This window comes from Lepidochelys kempii, chromosome 4 (assembly GCF_965140265.1).
Source record: "Lepidochelys kempii isolate rLepKem1 chromosome 4, rLepKem1.hap2, whole genome shotgun sequence".
Classification (NCBI taxonomy): Eukaryota; Metazoa; Chordata; order Testudines; family Cheloniidae; genus Lepidochelys; species Lepidochelys kempii.
Window position 1 is genome coordinate 128248275 of NC_133259.1, and position 26498 is coordinate 128274772.

Sequence of the window (26498 nt, forward strand, 5' to 3'; positions counted from 1 at the left end):
CTCAACATTTCTGAGCTCCCAAGTACAGATCTGCATGTGACATCAGTAGAACAAAACACCGAGGTAGTGATATTTTGGTTTTATAGACTAGCTTCTTTTGTGCCAAAGAGAGGTGGTTGATTGGCTGCTTTTGTTTTTCCTCTTAGCCAGATTATATTTTTAATTATCTGTCAATAATGCTTAGAACCCAACACAGGCATTCTTATGCTTATGGGCTGAAAGCAAAATAAATGATAAGTGAGCAAAAACCAAGCTGATTTGTTGTGTTTTGAGTGTCTGAGCTCCAACAACTATGACAGAGACTACTGTTCTAATTTCAGAGCTCTCATAATGCTAATAAAGGATATTTAACAACAAACATGAAGGGATCTTTCTGTGTGGAATGGTGAGAGTTGGTCAAATTTAGTATCTGTAAAACCTGACAATATCTCTTCACATACAAGGTGAAGCACAGCTTCTGTCATACACAAATTATGAGACATTATATACCAACTAAGGCTAGAAGTCTGTAAATAGAGGACAAACATCCTTCTCCAAAAAAGAAGAATTTTTGAAACATTCCTATACAGAGTTTATTGGATTCAGCCTCCCAATAGGAGTTGTGGGGGGCAAACAATTTTAAGAAAGCTCGACAAATTTGAGTGCAGTTGTATGACAGGGTTGCTTGTGATGGTAGGGGCAGGGTTTGGCAGCCTTGGGGCTCACCTCCAGTTTATGTCTTATGTTTTAAAAACTCATATTTCAGGGTCTGTCCCACCCTTTCCAATGTATTCTTTGGTGTGGGGGGGGGGGGAGCGGAGGAGGAGTTTGGTCTCCTTTCTCTGATGCTGCAGAGATGGCCATGGCTGGAGATGGGACAGTGAACGGGGTGGGCCAGTGTTCTGTGGTGGCACTGAGCATTCTCTCTCAAGTGGTTGGCTGGCTGGATCTTGCTCACATGTTCAGGATCTAACTGATCACAATATGCAGGGTCAGAAAGGAATTTCCCCCCAGATCACATTAGCAATGACTGGGAGCAGGTTTCAACTTCCTCTGCAGCATAGGGTGCAGGCCACCTACCAAGATTAGCGGGAGATATATGTAAATATAAATATATATATATATCTCACTTGATCTTTTCCCTGCCATTGCGGGGGCCTCGAGCACTGGTGCAAATTGGTCTCTCCTATTCTCTGCCTGTGGGACATAGTAGTACAGATTCCTGGGGACTGTAATAATGTTGATTGTTGGGTTTAGGGTACAGGTGCTGCATGGTCATAGTGGCCTGTGACATACAGGAAGTAAGACTGGATGATCTGGCCTTAAACTCTATGACTCTAATCATTAAACTGGAAAAACTAGCTGACTCCACTTCTCTTAAGTTATGTATTTTGATGTAGGAATAAAATACACTTCTGCCTTGGGCTTAGTGACAAAAAATGACTGATTCTGAAGCATAGTAACCTATGTTCTAATTCTCCAAGGCTGTATCACCAATTATTCTACTACCTACAGTGACAGTACACTAAGAGCTAACCTTTGCCCAACATATGAAACAAAATGGAACCTTGATTATCCAAAATGAAACTTTTAATTGGACAGAGGTCAGATAATATGGACAAGGACCAATTTAAGACAACTCCTTAAATGCTCACTCGTAGAGAGCTTAAACAATAGTTCTACCCCCCAAAAAGGTTTATAAAAAAATAACATTATGGGTTTCCATATTCTTCAAGATCCATTGGTTTCCATAACTAGTTTGGAAGAAGAGAGGGTCCCTACCCAACTGTTAACCTCAAAAATGTTCTCCAGGCTTTTTAACCATCTTGCTCCATTCTTTTCATGCATCACCAGTAAGAGGTTCCACAGTCCAAACTACTCTCTACATTATACCTATGGAATCCAACTTTCTTCAGATTACTCTCTCAGTGACACCTGGGCAAACCCAATGGCTTTCTTCCTCCTCCAACTTCTCAGTTTCAGTAGTCTTAGGCATGATCTCTAACCACAGCGTGTAAATGGAAGAAGTCAGAAAAAGGCACGAGTTCAAGTTGTCAGGGACGTCACATTAAGCTCTGCAGGCTGCGTATGGCAATGTTATCACCTCTACAACAATATGATCCCTCCATTAGCTTTCATGCTTCCCCCCTCCCCCTAACTGGAAACACAAGTTCTTGTGTACAAACTTTAGGAGGAGGTCATTGTTTCTTTCCACCACCACCTCATGCATCAATTGTTAATAACTGCCACTTGGGGTGTAAAACCAATACACCAAATTAGATATGCACAAGTATAATTACCCCGAAAGTTCTTAATCCACCTATATTTTAGAGCAACCGATCTCCCCCTCCTAAGACCTGAATGCAAAAACAGGATTTATGGTTGTAATAATATTATGTCACAAAATTCCAGGACATCTGTTTACAATATAATTTTTTCAGGGTTATTCTTCATTTGTTGGGGTATACGGTCTCTATATGCCTTTGGACAACACATACCTGAGACCAGCGGAAGCAACCCTTGCCATTCTATCTGGCAAAATCAGAACCAAGATCACAGCAGGCTCTTCTGCAACAAGGCCTCCAAAGTGTAAGCAGATTCCACAGTGTCAAGTAGGAGCTGCTTGTGTAGTAGATGTATTCTATCCCTTCACAGAGGCTTTAAGATGCACATATGCATAAAAAACAAATTAGTGCAACACTAATGACAATTAGTCACCTGTATTATTTTGCCCTATTTCTTCCCTTTTTGCTAAAAACCGAGATAAGAGAATGGAAGTCTGTGCTTTATATGGCTGTACAGTACAATAACTTTATTGCATGATATTCCTGTGTGCTTGGTTGAAATAAATCCATTTCTAGGTTCTCTTCAATGAATTTTAAAACAATAAAAATCAGTCTAAAACAAAATCATGCACGTTGATGGTTGCATTAGTATTCAGCAGGTACCACAGTAAAGTGCTGATGCTCACAATCAACATGACTGACAACCTGAAGTGCTCTGTTTTTGAAAACAAATGTATCTCATAGTCATTTGTTGAAGGCTGTTTGCACACAGTGACATGAGTCTGAATAGCTGAAAAAAACCTCACTTTACCCAGAATTTCAGTGAGGATCTTTAGGCTAGAAATATCTAGAAGTGATACTGTCAAATCTGCAGAGACTCAACATTTAAGTATATGAAAAGTAGGTTTTACAAAACATGACACAGAAACAGGTCAAACTTTTAAAAATTCTAATTAAAAAAAGTTGAATGTAAAACCATTCTCATGAAGCGTTTGCAACTGAAACATGCTAGAACACGTGAGTTAAGTGAAATTCACTCATTTTAATTATCCACATGGAGCATAATGTAAGTAGTTTAACATCCTTTCAGTTTTAATAATCTGAGCCATTTACATCACAAGCAAGGAATATTTTTAACACGACACTGACTTTTATAGAGAACAGCATCTGAAATATTTGAACAATTCAACAACTAAATGTTTGAAGATGTGTCTGCTAGTTTTGCCAGTGTGCTATTTGAGTTTAACTTCAATAATTTTGTACATTCATGAAATCATAGAAATGTAGGGCTGAAAGGAACAGCCCTCTGTGCTGACGCAGGTCCGAGTAAACCTAGACAATCCCTGACAGGTGTTTGTCTGACCTGTTCTTAAAAACCTCCAATAAAGGGAATTCCACAACCTCCCTTAGAGTAATTTTTTTTTTTTAATAATATCTCCCTTGCTGCAGATTAAGTCCATTACTCCTGGTCCTACCTTCAGTGGACATGAAGAACAATTGATCACAATTCTCTTTATAAAGTCCTTAACTTATTTGAAGACTTATCAGATCCCTCCTCAGTCTTTCCAAGACCCAGGGTTTTTTTAACCTTAACTCAAAGGTCAGGGCTTTAAAACTTTTTATCATTCTTGTAGCTCTCCTCCAGACTCTATCCAATTTGTCCACATCTTTCCTAAGGTGTGGCACCCAGAATTGGACACTATATTCCAGACAGGGCCCTGCCAGTGCCAAGCAGAGTGGAATAATTACATCCTATGTCTTACATACAACACTCCTGTTAATACACCTCAGAATGATAACCTTTTTTACAAGTGCATCACCTCGCTGGGTCATATTCAATTTGTCGATCGTTATACACTCTACCAGGTCCGTTTCCGCAGAACTACTGCTTAATCCATCAGTTATTCCCCATTTTGTAGCTGTGCTTTTGATTTTTCCTTCCCTAAAATGTAGTACTTTGCACTTATCTTTACTGAATTTCATCCGTTGATTTCAGATCAATTCTCCAATTTGTCAAGGTCATTTTGAATTATAATCCTGTCCTCCAAAGTGCTTGCAACCTCTCCCAGCTTGGTTTCATCAGCAAATTTTATAAGCACAGTCTCCACTCCATTATCCAAGTTGTTAATGAAAATATTGAATGGTATCGGATCAAGACCTGACCCATGCAGGAACCTCTTCAAGTATGGTCTTTCAACCAGTTACACACCCGTCTTATAGTAAGTTCACCTAGACATGATTTCCCTAGTTTGCTTATGAGAATGTCACATAGGACTGTGTCAAAGGGTTTACTAAAATCAATACATCATGTCTACTGCTTTCTCCCTATCTACTAGACTAGTAACCGTGTCAAACAGGGAAATTAGGTTGGTTTACATGATTTAATCTTGATATATCCATGTTGACTATTCCTTATTACCCTATTATCCTCTAGGTCAGTGGTTTTCAGACTGGGGTACTTGAGAAAAATCTTTAATGGTGGACAATGCATTTTGTTTAGTAAGACTTAGCAATCATAGGTCTATTATGACCCTATCTCAGATGGGGGTATGCAGTAGACTACATTTGGAAAGGGGTACACAGCCCAAAGAGTTTGAAAACCACTGTTCTAGGTGCTTACACACTGTTTAATAATTTGTTGCAGTACCTTTTCAGGTATTAAAGTTGATGTTTTAAGTTTAAGGATCTACACTGGGACGAAGTTAAACAATTTATTAAGGCAATTTAGTTTTCCTTTGTCCAGGATGCTTTAAAAAACCCAAACTTCCTCACTCAGGGGGCGGCAGAACAATCTATTAGTTCCAGACTTTTGCACCAGGTACTAGACTTAATAACTGCTCCTCTCCATACTCTAACCTGACATAGTAAACATGAGAATCAGCCAGGCAAAGGTCACATTTGAAAGTGATCTATCAAATAAGCACAGAGAGCAGTTCCTTATTTTTAATACACAACAGTTTTATAAGATTCATATAATCCTTTCAAGGGCAGTTTCACCCCTGACGTTTCATGCAAGAAGTTTTAGGTTAATATAGTATATAGCTTGCCTAGCTATTGGCACTCATACTATTGCAAAGTGTAATACACATACAGTATTACCTTCTAGATTAAGCTACTCTAATCATCTTCTATCAAAGGAGTCTCAGAAGAGAAACAATGAAAAAACCAAGAACTAACCGTGAAAAGATGATCAGAAAGTGTTTATTTAAAAGTAACAGTTTATTAGGAGATTACCTTCTCTGGAAACACAGAGATAGAAAAAACTTCCAGAGTGAAATCTTAGTCCCATTAAAGTCAATGGAAGTTTTAACAACATCTTCATTGGGGCCAGGATTTTACCCAAGGAATTTTTAGAATCCAAAGTAATTGACTGAAAAAGAGAGGCTTATATTAATTTCAGTGGGAACCAGACCAGTCTTGAAGTCACTGGTGTCCTTAAATGTCTCGCTGTGTTACTTATTTGGGGCATTTAGCACCAACTGCCATTCTCTGAAACTAGAAATTAAAGTTTTGGTTTTAAAAAAAATAAATGTTATCTTTAAACTCTGAAAGTCCTATATTTGCAAGGTATGTCACAACCTTAAAGGTCTCTAAAAAGTAAGATGAAGAGTTTTACCTACCAAGACCCCATTTAGGATTTTCTATTTCTTCAGCAGTTGTTGACATTACTGATATTTTGGGGAGAGATTTATGATCTCATCTGTATTGTACCGGTCAGTAAATGTCCTTAATTCAGCAAAAGAAATACAAAAGTTTGATAATCTATCTTGGCAGATAAGCAAGAGAATTAAATCATTTTCAAGTAGGATATTTTGACGTACTCCATGGTATAATGAATTAATTTCTAGTTCTGGAAGGGAACTAAATGTTGGACCTTAAAAATCATGACACCTATCATCATGTCTTTCAAGCACAAACTTTGTGCTATTTTAGCTGCTAAAAATCATATCAGCATTGGAAAGGGGACAAGATACAAGATGGTAAGTAAGCCAATTTTTTAAGGCCTGGGCATCTTAACTTATTAGTTGTTTTGTTGTGGAATACTGACTTCATAAAAATTCAGAAGTTCCATAGATGCAATTAAAGTGCAGCAGCCCTGTTGACAGTAGTCAGCACATACAGCTCATCTGGTGCAATAAAATTCAGATAGTCAATTAATACTTTAGGTATCTGGCATTTGAAGTCAGTAAGAACCCGTCACAGTTTCAAGGTTAACTGCACCTTTGACCCCCTGCCCCCAACCTCCTACCACTTGGTCTTCCTTAAGGGTACCCATATCTCTCTACCTCCAGATTGGGGGTTTAGGCTTTCAGACCCTCTGTGTCTCACAGTGATCTCCCCAGCAGGGGTCTAGCACCTGCGATTAACCTGTCTCCAGGCGCTACAACAGCATATACCAGTTACCAGCCAGCCTTCACATAGCAAAATACATTTATTCTTAAGGTAAAAACATTACAGAGAAAACAATACAAACCAAAATTTAAACACTAACCATACCAGGAGTCATGCATCAGTCTTATGAGGCCCTAGTAGGCCAAAAGTCTTTGCAACCCTTCCATGAGAGTTGGGTGGCTCTTTTGGACAGAAGGTACTGTACATTTGATGGATCAGAAACAAGGCCCCGCGTCAACTCAAACCTAGCCTCTTTATGCCAGAAGTCCTCACTTTGTCTGCTGGTCTCTGGAAAACCCAGTTGAACCAGTATATGCAAACCTCCCTGGGAGTGATACCTCTCTGGAGGCGTTGTTAACCTGAGTGATTCTCCTTAAACACCCTCCACTGTTTTTAATTCCTGGAGAAGCTGTGGTGACCTTCCCACCAGGAGCTGCTTACAATCCCTGGCACACAGTGATAGATCACCTTTCATAAATTTAATACAATATGGTCCCCAAAGATATTGCACATGGCAGAAATATCTGTCATGCAATCAACCTACAAGATTCACCAGCCAGATACCCAGGAAAGAATTATCTGAGTTACTACAGAAATTTTTTTCCTGGGTATCTGACTGGTGAATCTTGCCCATATGCTCAGGATTTAGCTGATCGCCATATCTGGGGTCAGGAAGGAATTTTCCTCCAGGGCAGATTGGAAGAGGTCCTGGAGGTTTTTCGTCTTCCTCTGTAGCATGGGGCATGGGTCACTTGCTGGAGGAGTCTCTGCTCCTTGAAGTCTTTAAATCACGATTTGAGGACTTCAATAGCTCAGACATAGGTGAGAGGTTTTTCATAGGAGTGGGTGGGTGAGATTCTGTGGCCTGCGTTGTGCAGGATGTCAGACTAGATGATTATAATGGTCCCTTCTAACCTTAATATCTACGAATCTATGAAACATCTGGATTTACCAGCAAAACAGGTTAAAGAATGAATATTAGTACATCACTTCTTCAAAGGACCACCTAGAAACAAAACATTTTATTGGATAGCAGTAAAAAATGAGTAAGAACCTGTCTTACTCATAAGCAGAATGGATGTTTAGTGCTCTCTGAAATCTTGCTGCTCCTTCCACTCTGATCTGAAACGATTTACAATAAGAATCCCACTACGCCTTTTTTTTTTTTGAGAACTTCTTTAAGATGTAGAGAGACCTAAAGAAGACTGTTTCTCTTTAAAAATAAATGGTTTGGTTCTGTTTTTTTATCGTAGAAATACCAAGAATATCAACGCTTGTGTTCCTTTATTTTGCTGGGAGACTTGTGGTATATCTCAGAGGATGCATATTGTTAGCTTTCACAGCTTAACTAGAGAGGCAGAGCTGAGTCTTTAACAAAGACTATCTTGCTCCAAAGTGTTCACCATTTAAATCAAACAGTAAAAACACAAACTCAAGTTCAAACAGTCTGAATAACAATGATTTGCCCTCTTAGGCTATCTCTACCCTACATCACTTACACCAGTGCAGCTGCCCTGATGCAACCACACCGTTGTATCGTTTCTGGTGAAGACGCTCTAAGCCAGAGGTGGGCAAACTACCTGCAGTACTGTCTTGCCCGGCCTCTGAGCTCCTGGCCAGGGAGGCTAGCCCCTGGTCCCTCCCCTGCTGTCCCCCCTCCCCTGCAGTCATGCCACCACGCAGGCAGTGCTCTGGGCGGGGGTGGCTGCCAGACATGCTGCTCTGAGCAGCATGGTAAAGGGGCTGGGGGGTTGGATAAGGGGCAGAGGGTCCTGGGGGGCGGTCAGGGGACGGGGAACAGGGGACAGTTGGATAGGGCAGAGGTTCGGGGTGGGGGGCAGGGGACGGGGTTAGATGGGCGTTGGGTCCCAGGGGACAGTTGGGGCAGGGGTACCAGGAGGGGGCGGTCAGGGGACAAGAAGCCCGGGGCGGGGTGGGGGGTGGAAAGTGGAGGATACGGGGCGGGGGCCAGGCTGTTTGGGGACATGTGCACAGCCTTCCCCACCTGGCCCTCCATATAGTTTCGCACCCCGATGCGGCCCTCGGGCCAAAATGTTTGCCCACCCCTGCTCTAAGCTAATGGGAGAGAGCTCTCCCGTCAACTTAGCTACTGACTCTTGCAGAGTAAGAGAAGTTATGTCGGTCGGAGAAGCTCTCCCACCAACACAGCACCATCTACAACTGGTGCTGAGGTCGGTATAACTTATGTCGCTCAGAGGCATGGATTGTTCACCCCGAGCGACGTAAGTCATACTGAAGTGACTTATAATGTAGACATAGCCTTAGCTGCTCAGCTTTCATTCCTTGACTCTTGCGATATCAAAATCACATTAATCATCTAGTTTCCAAGAGTATGATAGCTGGCGAAGCCCTGAACTCCTTGCGTAAAAACAAGGAGAATTTCTCCCCCCTAAACCCTTTAAGCCTCTTTTATTATAGTGGTATGACAGCACTATTACAGTTCAGATTACATCACAGCTTCTACTTAAACCTTTGCTTAGTTGGATTCATATGAAATTTGGTGTGCCTCGGATGGTGCAGTATAGGGTTAGCGACTCAAATCTGAAGTCAGTTGAGCTAGGGAACATGGAGATACAAGTCCTGAAAAACAGCCATTCCTTAAAAGGTTTCTGGGAGCGTTGCACAGAGCTAGAGGTAAGTCTACTGATGTAATGCAAGTCAAAATGGTCTCAAGGTAGCGTATGGCACCCACTAAATCTTTGGGGGACCCAAACTCATAATGGTAAAGAAAACGTACATTTTTTTACAGTGTGCATGGCCAATACAGAAAAACAGCTAGAGGGTTTCCATTCCCACCATTTTATATGCTTTAAAGCGCAATTCTTGCACGTGTTCTAAAAACCAAACAATTACTCCTATTGCTTTGGAATTTGATGTGCCTCATGGGTGATCCAGATTTGGGGTCATTTGACCAAGGGAATCCCGAGTTACAGGACTCCCGATAAAATCAGTTTCCTCCTGCTGCCTTGTACTGCTACAATGAGAGATACTAATGACTGGATGACTCACATACCTTGTTGAGACTGATGGCTGTGGACTCACCCTTCAGTTGACCTACCCCATGGTAAAGTTAATCACAAGTCCCACCTAAGTTAAAAAAAGTTTTGAGAGTGTGGCCTGAGGTTGCAACAATTTGAGAGTCATGGGTAGTAATTTATTTGGGGGAAGGAGGAGATGTAATCAAACTCTTTGGGGAAAAAAATAGATATGTGAATGCTTCCTGGAAGGGGTTTGGGGCCGCAGAGAGGGGAATAAATGGGCATGGAGGTTGGGGGCTCAGGTGAGGGAGGCTTGGGGGACTGGAGGGGTGGGACAGTAGGAAGGGGAAGGGGGATGTGGGGGTGAGTTGCAGGGGGAACTGGGGAGAATAGAGGGGCAGGGACATCTTTCAGCCCCACATTCTCCCTTCCTGGGTATATGCACAGATCCGGGAGGACTCTTGACCCTCTAGGTGGGTCTAAGCCCCCCTTACTGCTCTCTCATGATCTAGGATATGGGGGGCCTTGCCCTTCTGGGTGCTGTCTGAGCCACTCTCGCTGCTCCCATCTACAGGGGTTGGATCTCCCACCTATCCCCCTCATGAGAGCCAGGTTCTGGGACAGCTTGCCCTTTTGGGACAGTCTGACATCCTCGTCCCTGCCTTCCATGTGAGGCAGAATCTGGGCAAGTCCTGCCTCTCTGGGTGACTAGTTAAGAATGGGTATACTTCATGTATACCACAGTCTCCAAAGCACTCTAAGGGGGATGAGAACACCCCCTGAGATGAATGGAGCAGTTCACATGTCTCAGGGCTATTATTTCCAGTTGTATTTCTCCTTGGGGTGGTCTTATTAAGGGCTTGTCTACATTTACAATGCTGTGATGCTTCAGTGAAGACACTACCTATGCCAACAGGAGGTCTTCTCCTGTCATCGTAGGTAATCCAACTCCCCAAGAGGCGTTAGCTAGGTCGACAGGAGAATTCTCCCGAATGCTGTCTACACCGGGGGTTAGGTTGGCTTAACTGCATTGTTCAGAAATGAGGATTTGTCAATAATTTCCTAGCGTAGACCAAGGCCTCAGTTGAGAGGAGCCCTTTTCCCTCCATCATATCTCTATCCTTCCTCTTTAAAAGGACGGTGCTTCTAAGTGTTCTAAAATCTGCATACTTGTATAGATTTTCTTGAAATTGGCAATACCTCATGGGAGTGCAGAGTAGGGTTAATAACCCAAATTTGGGTCACTGAGTCAGGGTTCTAGAGATATAAGCCCTGAAAAAAAAAATAGCCTTTTAGCAAAAAGCTTTTAAACGTGGTGGCATTTGTTTTTTTCCCCTTGCAGAGTTAGAGATGAAATTCTTGCTGTGGGTCAAAATGATCCTAATTAGTCAATGTTCACCCAAGGTAGCGCAGGGCACCTACTTAGTCTTTGGGGGATCCAAACTGTGAATAGCGTTTAAGAACATATTCACATTGTGCAGATGTGCAGTCTGGAAGGATTACAGTGCACATGCACCAAAACAGAAAAGCCCCATTTTATCCTTGCCTGGGCAATTTAAGGGAATGTGTCAACGCCATTGCCCCGGCGAATACTCTGCCACTGTCATTTCTAGGCTGAACCTTTGTACACCTATGCAACAAAAATTTAATAACTCCTGTTGCTTGCTACAAGTTGTCTCTGTTACAACTTGTCTCTGTTACAACATGTTTTTATTTTATGAGAGATTTCTGTAAGCATAGCAGAATAGTCAGCAGCCAGTCTGACAAAAAAAATTTGTTATACCAGATGGGGAGGAGCCGGAGACAGAGGAATTTTGTGGAGGGTGGGAAGGAGTGAGGGGTTGGGAAAATAAAGGTGGGTGGTAGGTTGTTTGAGAAAATCTGTATTTTACTAGCTCCTGGGAGAATAGTGGGTGGAGGCTTGTGGGGGGCAAGTGTCTACTTCTTGATCTCATGGCAGATTAATGTGGTATTTACAAAGAGACATGCCACAGAGGTTTGGAACTGACAGCACAGGTACCTTGACCACTGAGGGAAAAGACATGTGCGCTTGCCAGGGTTGCCAGTGTGTGAATTCTGGGCAAATCCTGGATCACAAGGTTACAGAAGTTTGTGGGAGAGCAAGGAATACACCATGACATAGGAAATGCTGGCTATGGACTGATTTGGCTCAGTATGCAAATTGCAGAACATGAAAAGTACAACTGCTTAAAGGACTACTAACATGTACCAACACCACATCTTTTCCTGTTCTAAAAGGAAATTCCACAGCAAGAAATTCCATTAATGTAGAGTTAAGATTGGTTGGTGGATGTTGTCTCCTTGCAGAACACTGAGTTGAGCCAAACTCAAACTTCTGAAAACCAAGAAATGCACAATTCATGCTGCCTGTGCACCATTAACTCTGCCTTCTTTCAGCAATATCCCAATACACCCCAACAACATACTTTTACTCTGCCAACACCACAGTTCCTGAAACGTACAAGTTCTTCACCTCCTTCTACAGCCCACTCTCTCTCACCCATCAGGTTCCATTTAACACTATTAAAGAACAAAAAGTTTTACTATAGTTTTTTTTGCCAATTAATCAGTATTAAAACAGCAAGAGAGGGTAAAAACCCTTCCCTCCATCTGCAGGTCACCTTTAATGCTCCACTTTATTACTAGGCCAGCCTGCTGACAGAATAGACTGTGTTATGTAGCATGTGCACAAAAGATCACATGGTGTCTTAGAGAAAAAAGGACTTCCTCTGCTGCTCCCAACAGAAAAGAATACATCATTTGTTACAATGAGCAAAATTATCTTTTTCTTTTTACGTAGATCCATGGACCACTTTGAACTATACATAACTGAAAACTGCATACAATTCCTATAGATATCATGCCATACAATATATCTGAAGAGCTATGTTTATACTAATTTTCTCCCTCCTTTAAAAATTCCCACTATTGCCATGGTGGAGCTACCTCTGTGGTAGCAAACTGTGGGCAATCTTGAGAAAAAAAAAGTTTAGTGCACACAAAGCCTAAGAAACAAACAAAAATCAGGTAACAGATATAAAAGTCTTACCTCTGGTTTACTGAGGCTGGATGACACAAGAGAACCAGATCCCACATCCAGATCCCATTGCTTTCTGCCACTATTCTCAGGGTCAAGAGCAGCAATTCGTCCATCCAAAGTGCTGATAATTACTAAGGATCTGCCAATCACAGAAACATTCGAAGTCAGAAATAAAGCTGCTATAAATATGCCTAACTATATTTTCTGACTTCAGATTACATTATCTTCAATAAATCATAGTGTTTACATTTTGCATTGTATCATTTAACTGGGCAGCTCTAGAAGAGCTGTAAGTTTGTAGTTGGATCTCAGAAACTTGTTTCATATGCCATGATGTAACTTCTAATCATTTCAAGAGGTCACTTGGAAGCAAAATAAGTTACAGTCACTGTTAAGATTGATTTATGTTTTCACCAATCTTCCTATTTGAAGTTCATATGATTTGTATACCCTAACCAAAAAAAACCCCAACAACCCTCATATGGTTTTCAAAAACAAATAACCCACTAGGTCGCATGCAAGTAATACTGCAGCACAGACTGAGTAAATTTGCAAATAACTTGAGCAAAGCATGGAAACAAATTTGGATGTCAGAAAATGTCTCATAAGAAAGCAATTGTTTAAAAACAACATAGCAGAGCAAAAGCATTCATTCATTTGGAAATGAAGGATATGCCTACACAGCAAACGGGCTAGCCTGTTCTAGCTTGCCTAAATCCAACAATAGCTGTAAAGACGGCACAGCACTGGTATCTTTGCAAGAAGAACAATTTAGCAGGTTTAAAACAAACAAAAGGAAGTATTTCTTCACACAACGCACAGTCAACCTGTGGAACTCTTTGCCAGAGAATGTTGTGAAGGCCAAGACTATAAAAGGGTTCAAAAAAGAACTAGATAAGTTCACGGAAGATAGGTCCATCAATGGCTATTAGCCAGGAAGATGCTAGAATGGTGTCCCTAGCCTCTGTTTGCCAGAAGCTGGAAATGGGCAACAGGGGATGGATCATTTGATGATTACCTGTTCTGTTCATTTCCTCTGGGGCATCTGGCATTGGCCACTGTCGGAAGACAGGATACTGAGCTAGATGGACCTTTGGTCTGACCGAGTATGGCCGTTCTTAGGCTATATCTACACTACGAAATTAGGTTGAATTTATAGAAGTTGGTTTTGTAGAAAGCGTTTTTATATAGTCGATTGTGTGTGTCCCCATAAAAATGCTCTAAGTGCCTTTAGTCAGCAGAGTGCATCCACGGTACCGAGGCAACCGTCGACTTCCGGAGTGTTGTACTGTGGGTAGCTATCCCACAGTTCCTGCAGTCTTCGCTGCCCATTTGAATTCTGGGTAGAAATCCCAATGCCTAATGGGGCAAAAACATTGTCGCGGGTGGTTCTGGGTACATATTGTCAGGCACCCCCTTCCTTCCCTCCCTCCGTGAAAAGAATGGCAGACAATCGTTTTGCACCTTTTTTCCTGGGTTACCCGTGCAGACACCATACCACGACAAGCATAGAGCCCGCTCAGCGTCACCGTATGTCTCCTGCATGCTGGCAGATATGGTACTGTATTGCTACACAGCAGCAGCTCATTACCTTTTGGCAGCAGACAGTGCAGTATGACTGGTAGCCATCATCGCTGTACTCCAGGGTGCTCTTTTAGCCAACCTCAGTGAGGTCGGTCAGGGGTGCCTGGGCAAACAAGGGAGTGACTCAGCCAGGTCATTTCCCTTTTAAGTTTAGTCTCATGGCGATTCAGTCCTGCCCGCAGTCCTACTGCACCGTCTTCTAATAAGCACGCAGGAGACGACAACGGCCAGCAGTCATACTGCACCGTTCATGGCGTGGAACACCGATTCTGGGCCCCAGGAAACAAGCACAGAGTGGTGGGACCGCATAGCATTGCGGGTCTGGGATGATTCCTAGTGGCTGTGATACTTTCACATGCTTAAGTGAACTTTCATGGAACTTTGTGACTTGCTTTCCCCTGCCCTGAGGCACAAGAATACCAAGATGAGAGTAGCCCCCACAGTTCACAAGCAAGTGTCAATAGCCCTGTGGAAGCTTGCAACACCAGACAGCTATCGGTCAGTTGGGAATCAATTTGGAGTGGGCAAATCTACTGTGGGGGCTGCTGTGATGCAAGTAGCCAATGCAATCAAAAATCTGCTGATAACAAGAGTAGTGACCCTGGGAAATGGGCGTCATAGTGGATGGCTTTGCTGCAATGGGATTCCCTAACTGTGGTGGGGCTATAGACGGAACCCATATCCCTATCCTGGTACCGGAGCACCAAGGCAGCAAGTACATAAACCGAAAGGGGTACTTTTCAATGGTGCTGCACACACTGGTGGATCACAAGGGACATTTCACCAACATCAACGTGGGATGGCCAGGAAAGGTACATGATGCTCGCATCTTCAGGAACTCTGGTCTGTTTCAAAAGCTGCAGCAAGGGACTTTATTCCCAGACCAGAAAATAACCGTTGGGGATGTTGAAATGCCTACAGTTACCCTTGGGGACTCAGCCAACCCCTTAATGCCATGGCTCATGAAGCCGTACACAGGTACTCTGGACAGTAGTCAGGAGCTGTTCAACTATAGGCTGAGCAAGTGCAGAATGGTGGTAGAAGGTGCATTTGAGCATTTAAAAGTGCACTGGTGCAGTTTACTGACTAGGTTAGACCTCAGCGAAACCAATATTCCCGTTGTTATTGCTGCTTGCTGTGTGTTCCACAATATCTGTGAGAGTAAGGGGAAGACGTTTATGGCGGGGTGGGAGGTTGAGGCAAATAGCCTGGCAGCTGATTATGCGCAGCCAGACACCAGGATAGTTAGAAGAATACAGGATTGTGCGGTGCGCATCAGAGAAGCTTTGAAAACCAGTTTCATGACTGGCCAGGGTACTGTATGACACTTCTGTTTGTTTCTCCTTGATGGAACCCCCCCAGTTTCACTCTACTTTCCTGTAAGCTAAGCACCCTCCCCTCCCCGCTTCGATCACTGCTTGCAGAGGCAATGAAGTCATTGTTGCTTCACATTCATGCATTCTTTATTTATTCATCACACAAATAGGGGGATAACTGCCAAGGTAGCCCGGGAGGGGTGGTGGAGGAGGGAAGCACTGGGTGTGGTGCTGGAGAAGGGAAGGACAAGGCCACACAGCACTTTAAAAGTTTAACACTTTAAAAAACTTATTGAATCCCAGCCTTCTGTTGCTTGGGCAATCCTCTGGGGTGGAGTGGCTGCGTGGCCAGAGGGCCCCCCCACCGCATTCTTGGGCGTCTGGGTGAGGAGGCTATGGAACTTGTGGAGGAGGGCGGTTGGTTACACAGGGGCTATAGCGGCAGTCTGTGCTTCTGCTGCCTTTCCTGCAGCTCAATCATACGCTGGAACATACGAGTTTGATTCTCCAGCAGCCTGAAGCATTGACTCCTGCCTTCTTTCAGCAAGCTGACGCCACCTACCATCTTCAGCCCATCACCTTTCCTCGCGGTCATGTTGTGTTTTCCTGCACTCTGAGATTGTCTGCCTCCATGTATTTTGCTGTGCTCTGTCAGTGTGGGAGGACAGCTTGAGGTCAGAGAACATTTCATCACGAGTGCGTTTTTTTCGCCTTCTAATCTTTGCTAGCCTCTGGGAAGGAGAAACATATGCAGCTGGCGGAGGCGAAAAAAAGGGACAGTGGTAGTTAAAAAGACACATTTTACAGAACAATGGGTACACTCTTTTACAGTAAGCCTTGCTGTTATCACATAGCACATGTGCTTTCATTACAAGGTTGCATTTTGCCTCTTGAGGGTATGCCGGTTTGGTGTGAGAGATCACTCACACAGGGCCGGGCAGCAGAATTTGGCTTGCAGGCAGCCATGGTAAACCACAGTCTTTTGGCTTCTTTAACCTTCATAACGATGTGGGAATGGTTTCAAACAGCAGCACGCTTATTTCCCATATGAAGTAGCCATTGGGTTGGCCATTAAAAATAGGTTGGCAATTTAAAAGGAGAATTTTTTCAAATATTTTGGCATTTTGTCTTTTTGAATGGAGTTCTACCAGCGCAGATTCATCTCCCCATACAGCGATCAGATCCCGTACCTCCCGTTCGGTCCATACTGGAGCTCTTCTACGATTCTGGGACTGCATGGTCTCCTGTGATGATGAGCTCTGCATGGTGACCTGTGCAGGTGAGATCGCCATGCTGGCCAAACAGGAAATGAGATTCAAAAGTTTGCGGGCCTTTTTCTGTATACCTAGCCAGTGCATCTGAGTTGAGAGCACTGTCCAGAGCTGTCACAGCTGAACACTCTGGCATAGCTCCTGGAGGCCAATACCGTTGAACTGCATCCACAGTACCCCAAATTCGACCCAGCAAGGCCGATTTCAGGGCTAATCCCCTCGTCAGGGGTGGAGTAAAGAAATTGATTTTAAGAGCCCTTTAAGTCGAAAAAAAGGGGTTCGTCATGTGGACGGGTGCAGGGTTAAATAGAGATAATGCCGCTAAATTCGACCTAAACTCACAGTGTAGACCAGGCCTTAGACACTGACCCTGGGTATGCACTCTGTTCACTAGCCCTCTCTGAAGTCCACACATGTATTGTGATGTATTTACTGCTACTGAATCCCGATAACACTGGTATCAAGATAGCTTGAATTTAAGCACTGGTCATAGATTCACAGATTATCAAGCAATCTGATCAACTAGTCTGACCTCCTGAATTAATTCCTTGTCTAGTGGCCAAGGCACCGACCTGGAACATCGGGAAAATCTGGTTCATTCTCTTCTGCGCTACAGAACTCCTCTGACTTTAGCCTACATTTGAGAATGTGAGCAAAGGCAGTGCATAACTTCTGCTGTGTATACATACCCTAAAGCTAAGGGAGAAGAAAGCTGCCTGCCTGCCTGCTTAAGTGGTGTATCTAACTGACAGCACATGATAGTAGTGGGCAGGCTGTTGGTTTCTAGAATATACGCCTAAATGGACTGGGACCTGCCAGATGGAGAGGGTGTATCCGCGTGAAATAGTACCACAGTTAAAATAAGAAGTGGTGTTTTGGCTACAATTTTTTTTTTTTTTTAAAACTAAAAGGGAGGGCTGAAATCTGTTGACCTTTTGGACATGCTGAAAAGCTTGCCTATTTTCACAGGCTTCTCGGGAGTCGAGAGCATAGATAAAAGGGGTGTTTGTTGGGAAGAGACACTTTTCTTAGTTTTCCGGCTGGCTACTGTCAAAAGTGGTTGTGAAAGGAGGCTGCTGGATTTACAGATATTTTCATTAAATTGTGTTTTTACTGCTAGTCAGGAGCACCTAAATTTGATATATTAACTGCAGTCCAAAAATGAAAATTCAGACTCAGATCAACTGACACCACACAATTTTGGAGTTCAGAGAGGAACATAATGCATTTTAAGGGATAGGTCAGTATTCCTTTTAAAAAATGTCCATAAAATATATAAAGCATGATTCTAAAAGATATGCAAAAGGGCAGTGTCTTATACAGTACTGGTAAAACATCAACCACAGTAACAGACCATGTGCAGCGTTGCAATTTTAAATTTAAACACATTCCACCACTGAAAAAAAACACATCCTTGTAAAGAATGTATTACATTGTTATTAATAATCTGAATATTGTGTGACAACTATATACACACACACCCACCCCTATTCCAACAATATAGCACCACATTTTTCAAGTGTAATGTCTGTTTTTTGAATCAAGAAACGTAGATTTTAATGACAGGTTTCAGAGTAGCAGCCATGTTAGTCTGTATTTGCAAAAAGAAAAGGAGGACTTGTGGCACCTTAGAAACTAACATTTATTTGAGCATAAGCTTTCGTGAGCGACAGCTCACTTTATTTCCACTGAATGCATCCAGTAGCTGTAGCTGACGAAAGCTCATGCTCAAATAAATTTGTTAGTCTCTAAGGTGCCACAAGTACTCCTTTTCTTTTTGTAGATTTTAATGTACTAGGAAAGGCATCAATTCTTTTGTCAAATATTTGAGAACTACAGCTTCACTCAAACTTACTAGCAGTTTTATAAGCTGAATGTGATAATTACTGCTATAAAGGTACAGGAATCACAAGCAGGCTAATAATATAGTTCAGTGTATCCATACTCAAGCACTCTAATGGTCACACAATTGTACATTATATTGTAGCTCTCAGTGTAACTGGGTTCTGCTAATGACTGTGCTTGTTCAAAACCCAAAAGCTCAAAGCACACTTATCAAACAAAACACAAATGACTATTCAAAGTGTATCTATTTAAATTAGGGCTGTCAAGTGCTTAAAAAAATTAATTGTGATTAATCATGCAATTAATTGCACTGTTAATATTTAATATTTTTGGATTTTTTCTACATTTTCAAATATATTGATTTTAATTGCAACACAGAATACAAAATGTACAGTGCTCACTTTCTATTTTTCATTACAAATATTTACACTGTAAAATAACAAGAGAAATAGTATTTTTTAATTCCCCCATTATAAGTACTGTAGTAGGATCTCATTGTGAAAGTTGAACGATCATGAAAGTAGAATTATGTACAAAAAAAACTGCATTCAAAAATAGAACAATGTAAAATTCTAGAGCCTCCAAGTCCACTCAGTCCTACTTCTTGTTCAGCCAACCACTAAGACAAACAAGTTTGTTTATATTTGCAGGAGATAATGCTGCCTACTTCTTGTTTACAATGTCACCTGAAAGCGAGAACAGGCGTTCACATGGCACTGCTGTAGCTGAGGTCGCATGATATTTATGTGCCAGATGCACTGAAGATTCACATGCCCTTTCATGCATTAACCACCATTCCAGAGGACATGCGTCCATGCTAATGACAGGTTCTGCTCGATAACAATTCAAAGCAGTGTGGACCAACGCATGTCCATTTCCATCATCTGAGTAAAATTCCGCCAGCAGAAGGCTGATTATCTTTTTTGGTGGTTCGTGTTCTGTAGTTTCCGCATCGGAGTGTTGCTCTTTTAAGACTTCTGAAAGCATGCTCTACACCTCATCCCTCTCAGATTTTGGAAGGCACTTCAGACTCTTAAACCTTGGGTCGACTGCTGTAGCTATCTTTAGAAATCTCACACTGGTACCTTCTTTGCATTTTGTCAAATTTGCAGTGAAAGCGTTCTTAAAAACAAAAACGTGCTGAGTCATCAGAGACTACTATAACATGAAATATATGGCAGAATGCGGGTAAAACACAGAGCAGGAGACATATAATTCTCCCCCAAGGAGTTCAGTCACAAATTTAATTAATGCCTTATTTTTTTAACGAGCATCAGCATGGAAACATGCCCTATGGAATGGTGGCCAAAGCATGAAGGGGCATACCTGGCAGGTAAATACCTTGCAACGCCGGCTACAAAAGTGCCATGTGAACTCCTGTTCTCACTTTCAGGTGACATAAATAAGAAGCGGGCAGCATTATCTCCCATAAATGTAAACAAACTTGTTTGTCTTAGTGGTTGGCTGAACAAGTAGGTCTGAGCGGACTTGGAGGCTCTAAAGTTTTACTTAACTGCACTCAAAAACAAAATAGTGTAACAAACAAACAAAAAAAAATCTACATTTGTAAGTTGCACTTTCACAATAAAGAAATTACACTCCAGTACCTGTATGAGGTAAATTGAAAAATACTATTTCTTTTGTTTATCATTTTTACAGTGTAAATATTTGCAATAAAAAATAATATAGAGTGAGCACTGTACACTTTGTATTCCGTGTTGTAACTGAAGTCAATATATTTGGCAATGTAGAATCATAGAATATCAGGGTTGGAAAGGACCTCAGGAGATCATCTTGTCCAACCCCCTGCTCAAAGCAGAGCCAATCCTCAATTTTTGCCCCAATCCCTAAATGGCCCCCTCAAGGATTGAACTCACAACCCTGGATTTAGCAGGCCAATGCTCATACCACTGAGCTATCCCTCCCCCCCGATAAGAAAAACATCCAAAAATATTTAATAAATTTCAATTGGTATTCTACAGTTTAACAGTATGATTAAAACTGTGATTAATTGTGATTAATTTTTTTGAGTTATTCGTGTGAGTTAACTGCAATTAATCCACATCCCTAATTTAAATTTCACCTTGATCAAATCAACACCAAGAAAGAAGATTAAACAATAATTGGCACCTAGTCAGTGCCAAACACTGCCTTCCCACCTAAACCATTGCTTTTGCTAACCATTTCCCTTGCCCAACTTGCTTTGTTCCTATATAAGCAGCTATTTATCTTTCCGCATTTTACATACCCACACTACCTTCCTCCCCAGATACAAACTTCAGCCTTCCCAAAATTATCTGGCTATGAAGCATTTTTACCAGCTTTATTGGTTTCACATGTCTTCCTATATCATGAATTCAAGCCTCTTCACTAGAAAGAAGTAACGACAGCTGAGAAGATGCACCATGATGAGTTTTCTGTTTGTTAAAGGAGAGAATTCATTCAAGTCTTCATTCAAAACAAAAATACTCTGCACAATCTACATATGCTTGTTTTAAAACCGGGGTTTTTACCACCTATTTGCTGCCCCCAAACTCTTTTGAATGCCATTATACATAATCAAAATGTTTTCCACTAGATAGCTACAATACTGTGGACTTTACATGACAAGACTCACCTACTAAGCAAATACTTCCTTCCAAACCACGATTATTTTGTTTGAACAGACCATAGTCACAAGACCAGCTCAGCGTTATCCAAGTCTTACAGCTAGCTACATTTAGAGCTGGAATCAAAGGATTAGCTACAGGAGAAGTGAATGTTAGTCTAGTACGGGGTAATCAATAGACGTACCCTGGGCCAAATCCAGACCGCCAGACGCTTTTGAATGGACAGCAAAAATCTTTTTATTTCTTACTATTGTCATTGTTATTTTTTCTGAAATCTGGACTTTGACTAAGAAATATGGACCTTGACAAAAATAACTGATTACCCCTGGTAGTCTTTGGGGGATTGTTTCACTTTGAACTAAAATGCTGCCTTGTAAATTATTTGAGATACTTCTGGACCAAATCTTTAGCTTGCTATCAAACAGTATTCCTGGGACTTCACAAGTTTTAAATTCATGACCAGTAGAAATTTGCTGGAATGTTTTCCTAGTTCTGATATCAAGATTAGTTTTAAATTTACCATTTCAAATATTTTATATATTATACAATCTTACTATATTTTGCCCACCCTTTGGTGGTTGTCAGGTTAAAGTGACACTATTAACTTAACATCTAATCAGTTTTTGAAAAGGTTTGAGGTACTACCCATCTGCCCTAAGAACCCATCATTTTTTATAGTTTCGGAATCACATTTTCGTATTTTAAAAATATTTTTCTCTCCTTTTTCTGTGTGAAAGACCCAGAGTAAACTAACTATTCGCAGGAAACAGTGAAACTGATTATAAATAAAGTGCTGACAACTTCATAAAGTAAACTAAAAAAAAATGAAAGTTTTCCTCTAACCTTTCTAGTAATCTTAGTGTTACCGATAGCATTAGGTTAAAACATTGACACAAGATTTTTAAATCGGCAGTGTCCTTTTCAAAAGGACACTAGTTGCTTTTCTCAAGAAGATTTATAAACCGGGTAGATTACTTAGTTTTTCAGAGTTTCTCTGAAAATTTTTCTTTAGTCACACCTATAATTGGTATTACATCAGATTGTCACAGCATACTATGCCAAATTCTTAAAGCAATATTCACACTTAAAAGTAGAACATGCTTAGTGAAAAGCAGAATTGTTAACGAATAAGATGACTATATTTAGCCATCTCTCTTCACAAGTCTTGTGTTGACTGAAGACGCTTCAAATAAAACTGCTACTCAGTTACATGAGCACACTTGAGAGGATGTGGGTATCCTGCATGCATCACTTGATTCAGACATCTGATCAAGTTTGTTAAATGAATGGAGGATCCACTGTGCCTGCATTCTCCCTTTAGTTTGTATTTTAGTTAAGTCTGAGAACTTTTGAAATAAATGTGTTCTAGAAACACCAAACCCTATCACTTGCAACATCAGCAGCACAAAGTGACATGTCAATACCACCTTCCATCTGCTTGATACAGTAGAGTACCCTAAAAAACAGCTAAGGACTGCACTTGAGAAATATTATACAAGTACATTTGAAATTTAATAAACTATGTCAAAGTTTGTCATAATGTTAAACTCTTTCCATCCAGCCGTTTGTAATAATCCTTTTGGAATTACTAATTTTCTGTCCTTCATTCACAGATACTTAAGTGCTCCTAGCATTGATTTCTCCTTTTAAATTAATACAGAAAAATCCACAGATAGATTTTTCACACAGATGAAAAAGCTAGTCAAATCTGGAGCCTAACACCTCTAGCAGTATCTATTTATGGACAGAGTGCACTACGTCTACTACCATGCTTTCAGATAACCCCATTACAACTCTATTCCACTAGCAAAATACGTAGGACCTCACCTGCCCAGTAACAGAAACTGAATTAAGGTTCTGACTACAACACAAGATAGACCCATGCAAGGGGACATGTAACCAGGACAAGGAACAACTGCATTGTCACTGGGTCCACAGCAGTTGTATCTGCAGTATAGACAAGCTTCAATGTTTTTGTTTAAGGAAACTCAAAACAAAAACAACCCATCTCTACACTGAACAGTCAGGTCAGCCCAACACTTGAGAATTAGCATCCCTTCTACTGCTCTTTAAACAAATCAATCAAGCCATATTTGGAACTACTAAGAGTATCTTCTCAAGCACAATATATAAAAGATACTGCAAGCTGACTTTAGAATACAAAGTCAGCAAATAGCAAAGTGCTCCTCCAATTTTATAACCTATGCACCTAAACATCTATGTATAACAACATTTTTCCCTTGTGTCCTTGAACTTTACAATTTAATAACCCTCCGAATATTTACTGTATCTTGGGAGGATAGGAAAAACCCCTCACAAGCTACAATATAGAATGCTCATTGTATTGATTTACTAGTTATTGCAACACCAATTTATTTTAACAACTAAAATAAGTTAGCCTGAGTTCAGCTACCCTCGGCAGTGCCATAGTCTACTGCTCAAGAGCAACTGAACAAGTGTGAATCCAGATAAGAGTCTGCATCTTTCAGGTACAGGCAACTAACACAAAGAATTAACATTTATGGTAATTCCTCACTCCTACTACAGCTACATAGCAATTCTACCAGTCATCCAGTAATAGCCTATTCTAGTGCACTAATCAGAGAATGGCTGTCTTTAGTCTTTGGCTTCAAATTATTAGGTTGAATATTTTATACAGAGAGATAACCCAAGATTACTTCTAGTAGTTCAATGTAAAATGTATTTTGCAAATTTTAAATTGAAGAACAGAAGGCTGCTTTTTCCCCTAGCCAGAATGAGAAGCGCAGCAAGCCAGGTTATAATTTTTAATGAGCCAACGCACAAAAGAATGACTCTTCACTGTTTAAGAGGGAGAAAATCTTAAACTGGCACAGGATGTGGGTTAACCAGACAGTTACTTGTAGAAACTGAATTATTCTAGAGTCTATGAACTCAAGGCTTCAAATCTCTCACTTCAAAACAAAGTCTGGTAGTGTACTTTGCTTCATTAGAAGAAAAAAGTGATACTTGATCATATTCTTCCCCTTTAGCTCCTGCAATGACATAATTCCTGATCTTTCTTCAGCCAGATCAGAGATGTACTGGAGACTGCTCAGTGTTACTTTTGTATTTTAATCACCTCTTTATTAGAATCATCTGTTCACCAATGATTTTTATCCAAGTTTGCCCCAATAAGTTGCAGAATGGGGGGAAACAAACCAATGGAAAAGGTAGTCTGTTTTTCATCATTTTCTCTGTTGTAATGCACACCAATGTGTATATTATTACACATGAAAGGAAAAGACAAATTAAGCTTTAATTAGAATCCTTTTCTTCTCCAATGTAGAACAGGATGACAGAAAGGTGCACAATACACTTTAACGACCTATTATATGCAGGTGTTTGGGAGAGAACATAGGATAAATAAAAAGACTTAGTAAACTACAGATCCAGGAGCCCAGACACTTTAAAACAAGGCACAGGGTGGAACCGCTTCCCAGTAATAAACTAAGGAAGGAGCCAGACCCACGGCTATCACTTTCCCACCCGCAATGACAAGCCAGAGCAGACAAACAACGGGGACTACTCCTCCCATGTAATGAAAACAAGGCCAGGGCAACAACAAACACCCTTCACCCCGACAGGGCGTACGGGGAGAGAACACTAAACCTACTTGGGGGTTCTACCCAGAAACTTCCCCACCTAGTCCCCCTTCCTCCCTGCACCCCCAGCCCCCCCATCCTGCCTGCAACCCCCCCCCCTTCCTGCACCGTCCCACCTAGCCCCCTTGCCCATCACATTCACCTCCCTTGCGCGCTCATCTCCCTCCTCTCGTCCCTTCCCCGGCAACCCACTGGCAGAGTCCCCGCACTTCGCCATCCCCCATGCAGCCCCCTCGGTGCCCCTGCCCCGCCACCCGCTCACCTGCCGCCGGGCCGGGTCTCCTCCTCTTCCTCCTCCTCCTCCTCCTCGGGCCCCTGCTCCCCGGGCCCCGCAGCCGCCACCCCGGCCTCATCGTCCTCCACGATCCCGTCGGGCCCAGCGGGGAGAGCGGCCGGGGCCGCGGCTGCCCCGAGCCCGAACCCGACCTCGCCTCCACGGGCATCGCCGCGAGCCGGCTCGGGGGCCGCCGCCCCCAGCAGCACCAGCACCGCCAGGGCAGCCAGAGCGCTCCGGCACCGCGGCGCCCGCATGGAGCGGCCCCCTCAGCCCGGCCCCGCCGCGCCGGCCGCTAGGACATGAACACTCGCTCCCGCCACCAGGAGAACTGGGCACCGCCACGCCGCAACCAACCCTGCTCAGCCCGCCCCCTCCCGCCTGCCCGCGGCCACGTACCGGCGTCCTGCGCACAACCGCACATGCTGCTTCCCGCCCCCCCTCCGCTTCCGAGGGAGGAAACCCATTTGACAGACTTGGTGTCATTCGAACCAGTACCTGTTTCTGATTGGTCTATCTGGCTCGACCGGGCGGGCACAGTGACGATATTTGTCAACACACCTGCTGACCAATGAGACGTGTACGCAGTCTCGCATACTAAATCAGCCTGGCCAATGGAAAGAAGTCACTTCCTTTCCTTCTCTGTGATTCGGTACTCCGCCTTCAAACCTGTTCCTGATTGGATAATTTGGAGACGGCAGATGCAGCGCGACGATTGGGGTCGGCTATCTCCGCCTCTTCCTGATTGGGCAACTCGTGTTTCATACGTGGCCGATTTTGAGTGTCGAAAGGGGCAGTCTCAATGGAGCCATCTGGGGCAAACCAAGAAGATGAGAAAATAGGGGGGTGTTTTAAAGGGACCGCGGCGGAATGGACTCGCCCGTTCTCAGGGGCTGGGGGAGCTGCAGAAACACAGTCAGGGCGGGGGCTTGAGCTATGCGAGGGCTACGTGACCCAGGATCTCCTGATTCTGACAGGAGGGGCCCTAAAGGATCCTGAGATATGGGTGACACCTAGGCCAGGAGCCAGGTATATGGTCTAGAGAGGGGGAGCTGCTGCTTCTGTTCTCCCTGCTTCTTGACACCACCCCTGGGGATGGTCCGGGACATGGAGAGGCGGCAAATTCAGAACGGAGACCGGGAATTACTGTTTTCACCCAGCATGTGATTAGGCTGTGGAACTCACTGCCACAGGAAACTGTGGAGGCCAAGAATTTAGGAAGATTCAAAAAGGGATTGGGTGTTTATCTAGATAAGAAGA

General features: G+C 42.5%; 1 protein-coding gene across 4 annotated transcripts in view; it reads right to left on the reverse strand.

Moving 5' to 3' along the window:
- Positions 1-25601, reverse strand: part of EIF2AK3 (eukaryotic translation initiation factor 2 alpha kinase 3) — a 73219-nt gene extending 47618 nt beyond the window's left edge. For 2 of the 4 annotated variants that reach the window (XM_073342906.1, XM_073342905.1), the window contains exons 1-2: positions 25227-25601; positions 12726-12855 (exon numbers count right to left, since the gene is read on the reverse strand). In XM_073342906.1, the coding sequence (XP_073199007.1) occupies positions 12726-12855; positions 25227-25495 (399 nt within the window). In that variant the 5' untranslated portion in view covers positions 25496-25601. Of the gene's footprint in view, positions 1-12725; positions 12856-21050; positions 21150-24441; positions 24550-25226 lie in introns of those variants that run through there. The other 2 variants (XM_073342907.1, XM_073342908.1) reach the window with 2 other exon arrangements.
- Between the last annotated feature and the right edge of the window lie 897 nt (positions 25602-26498).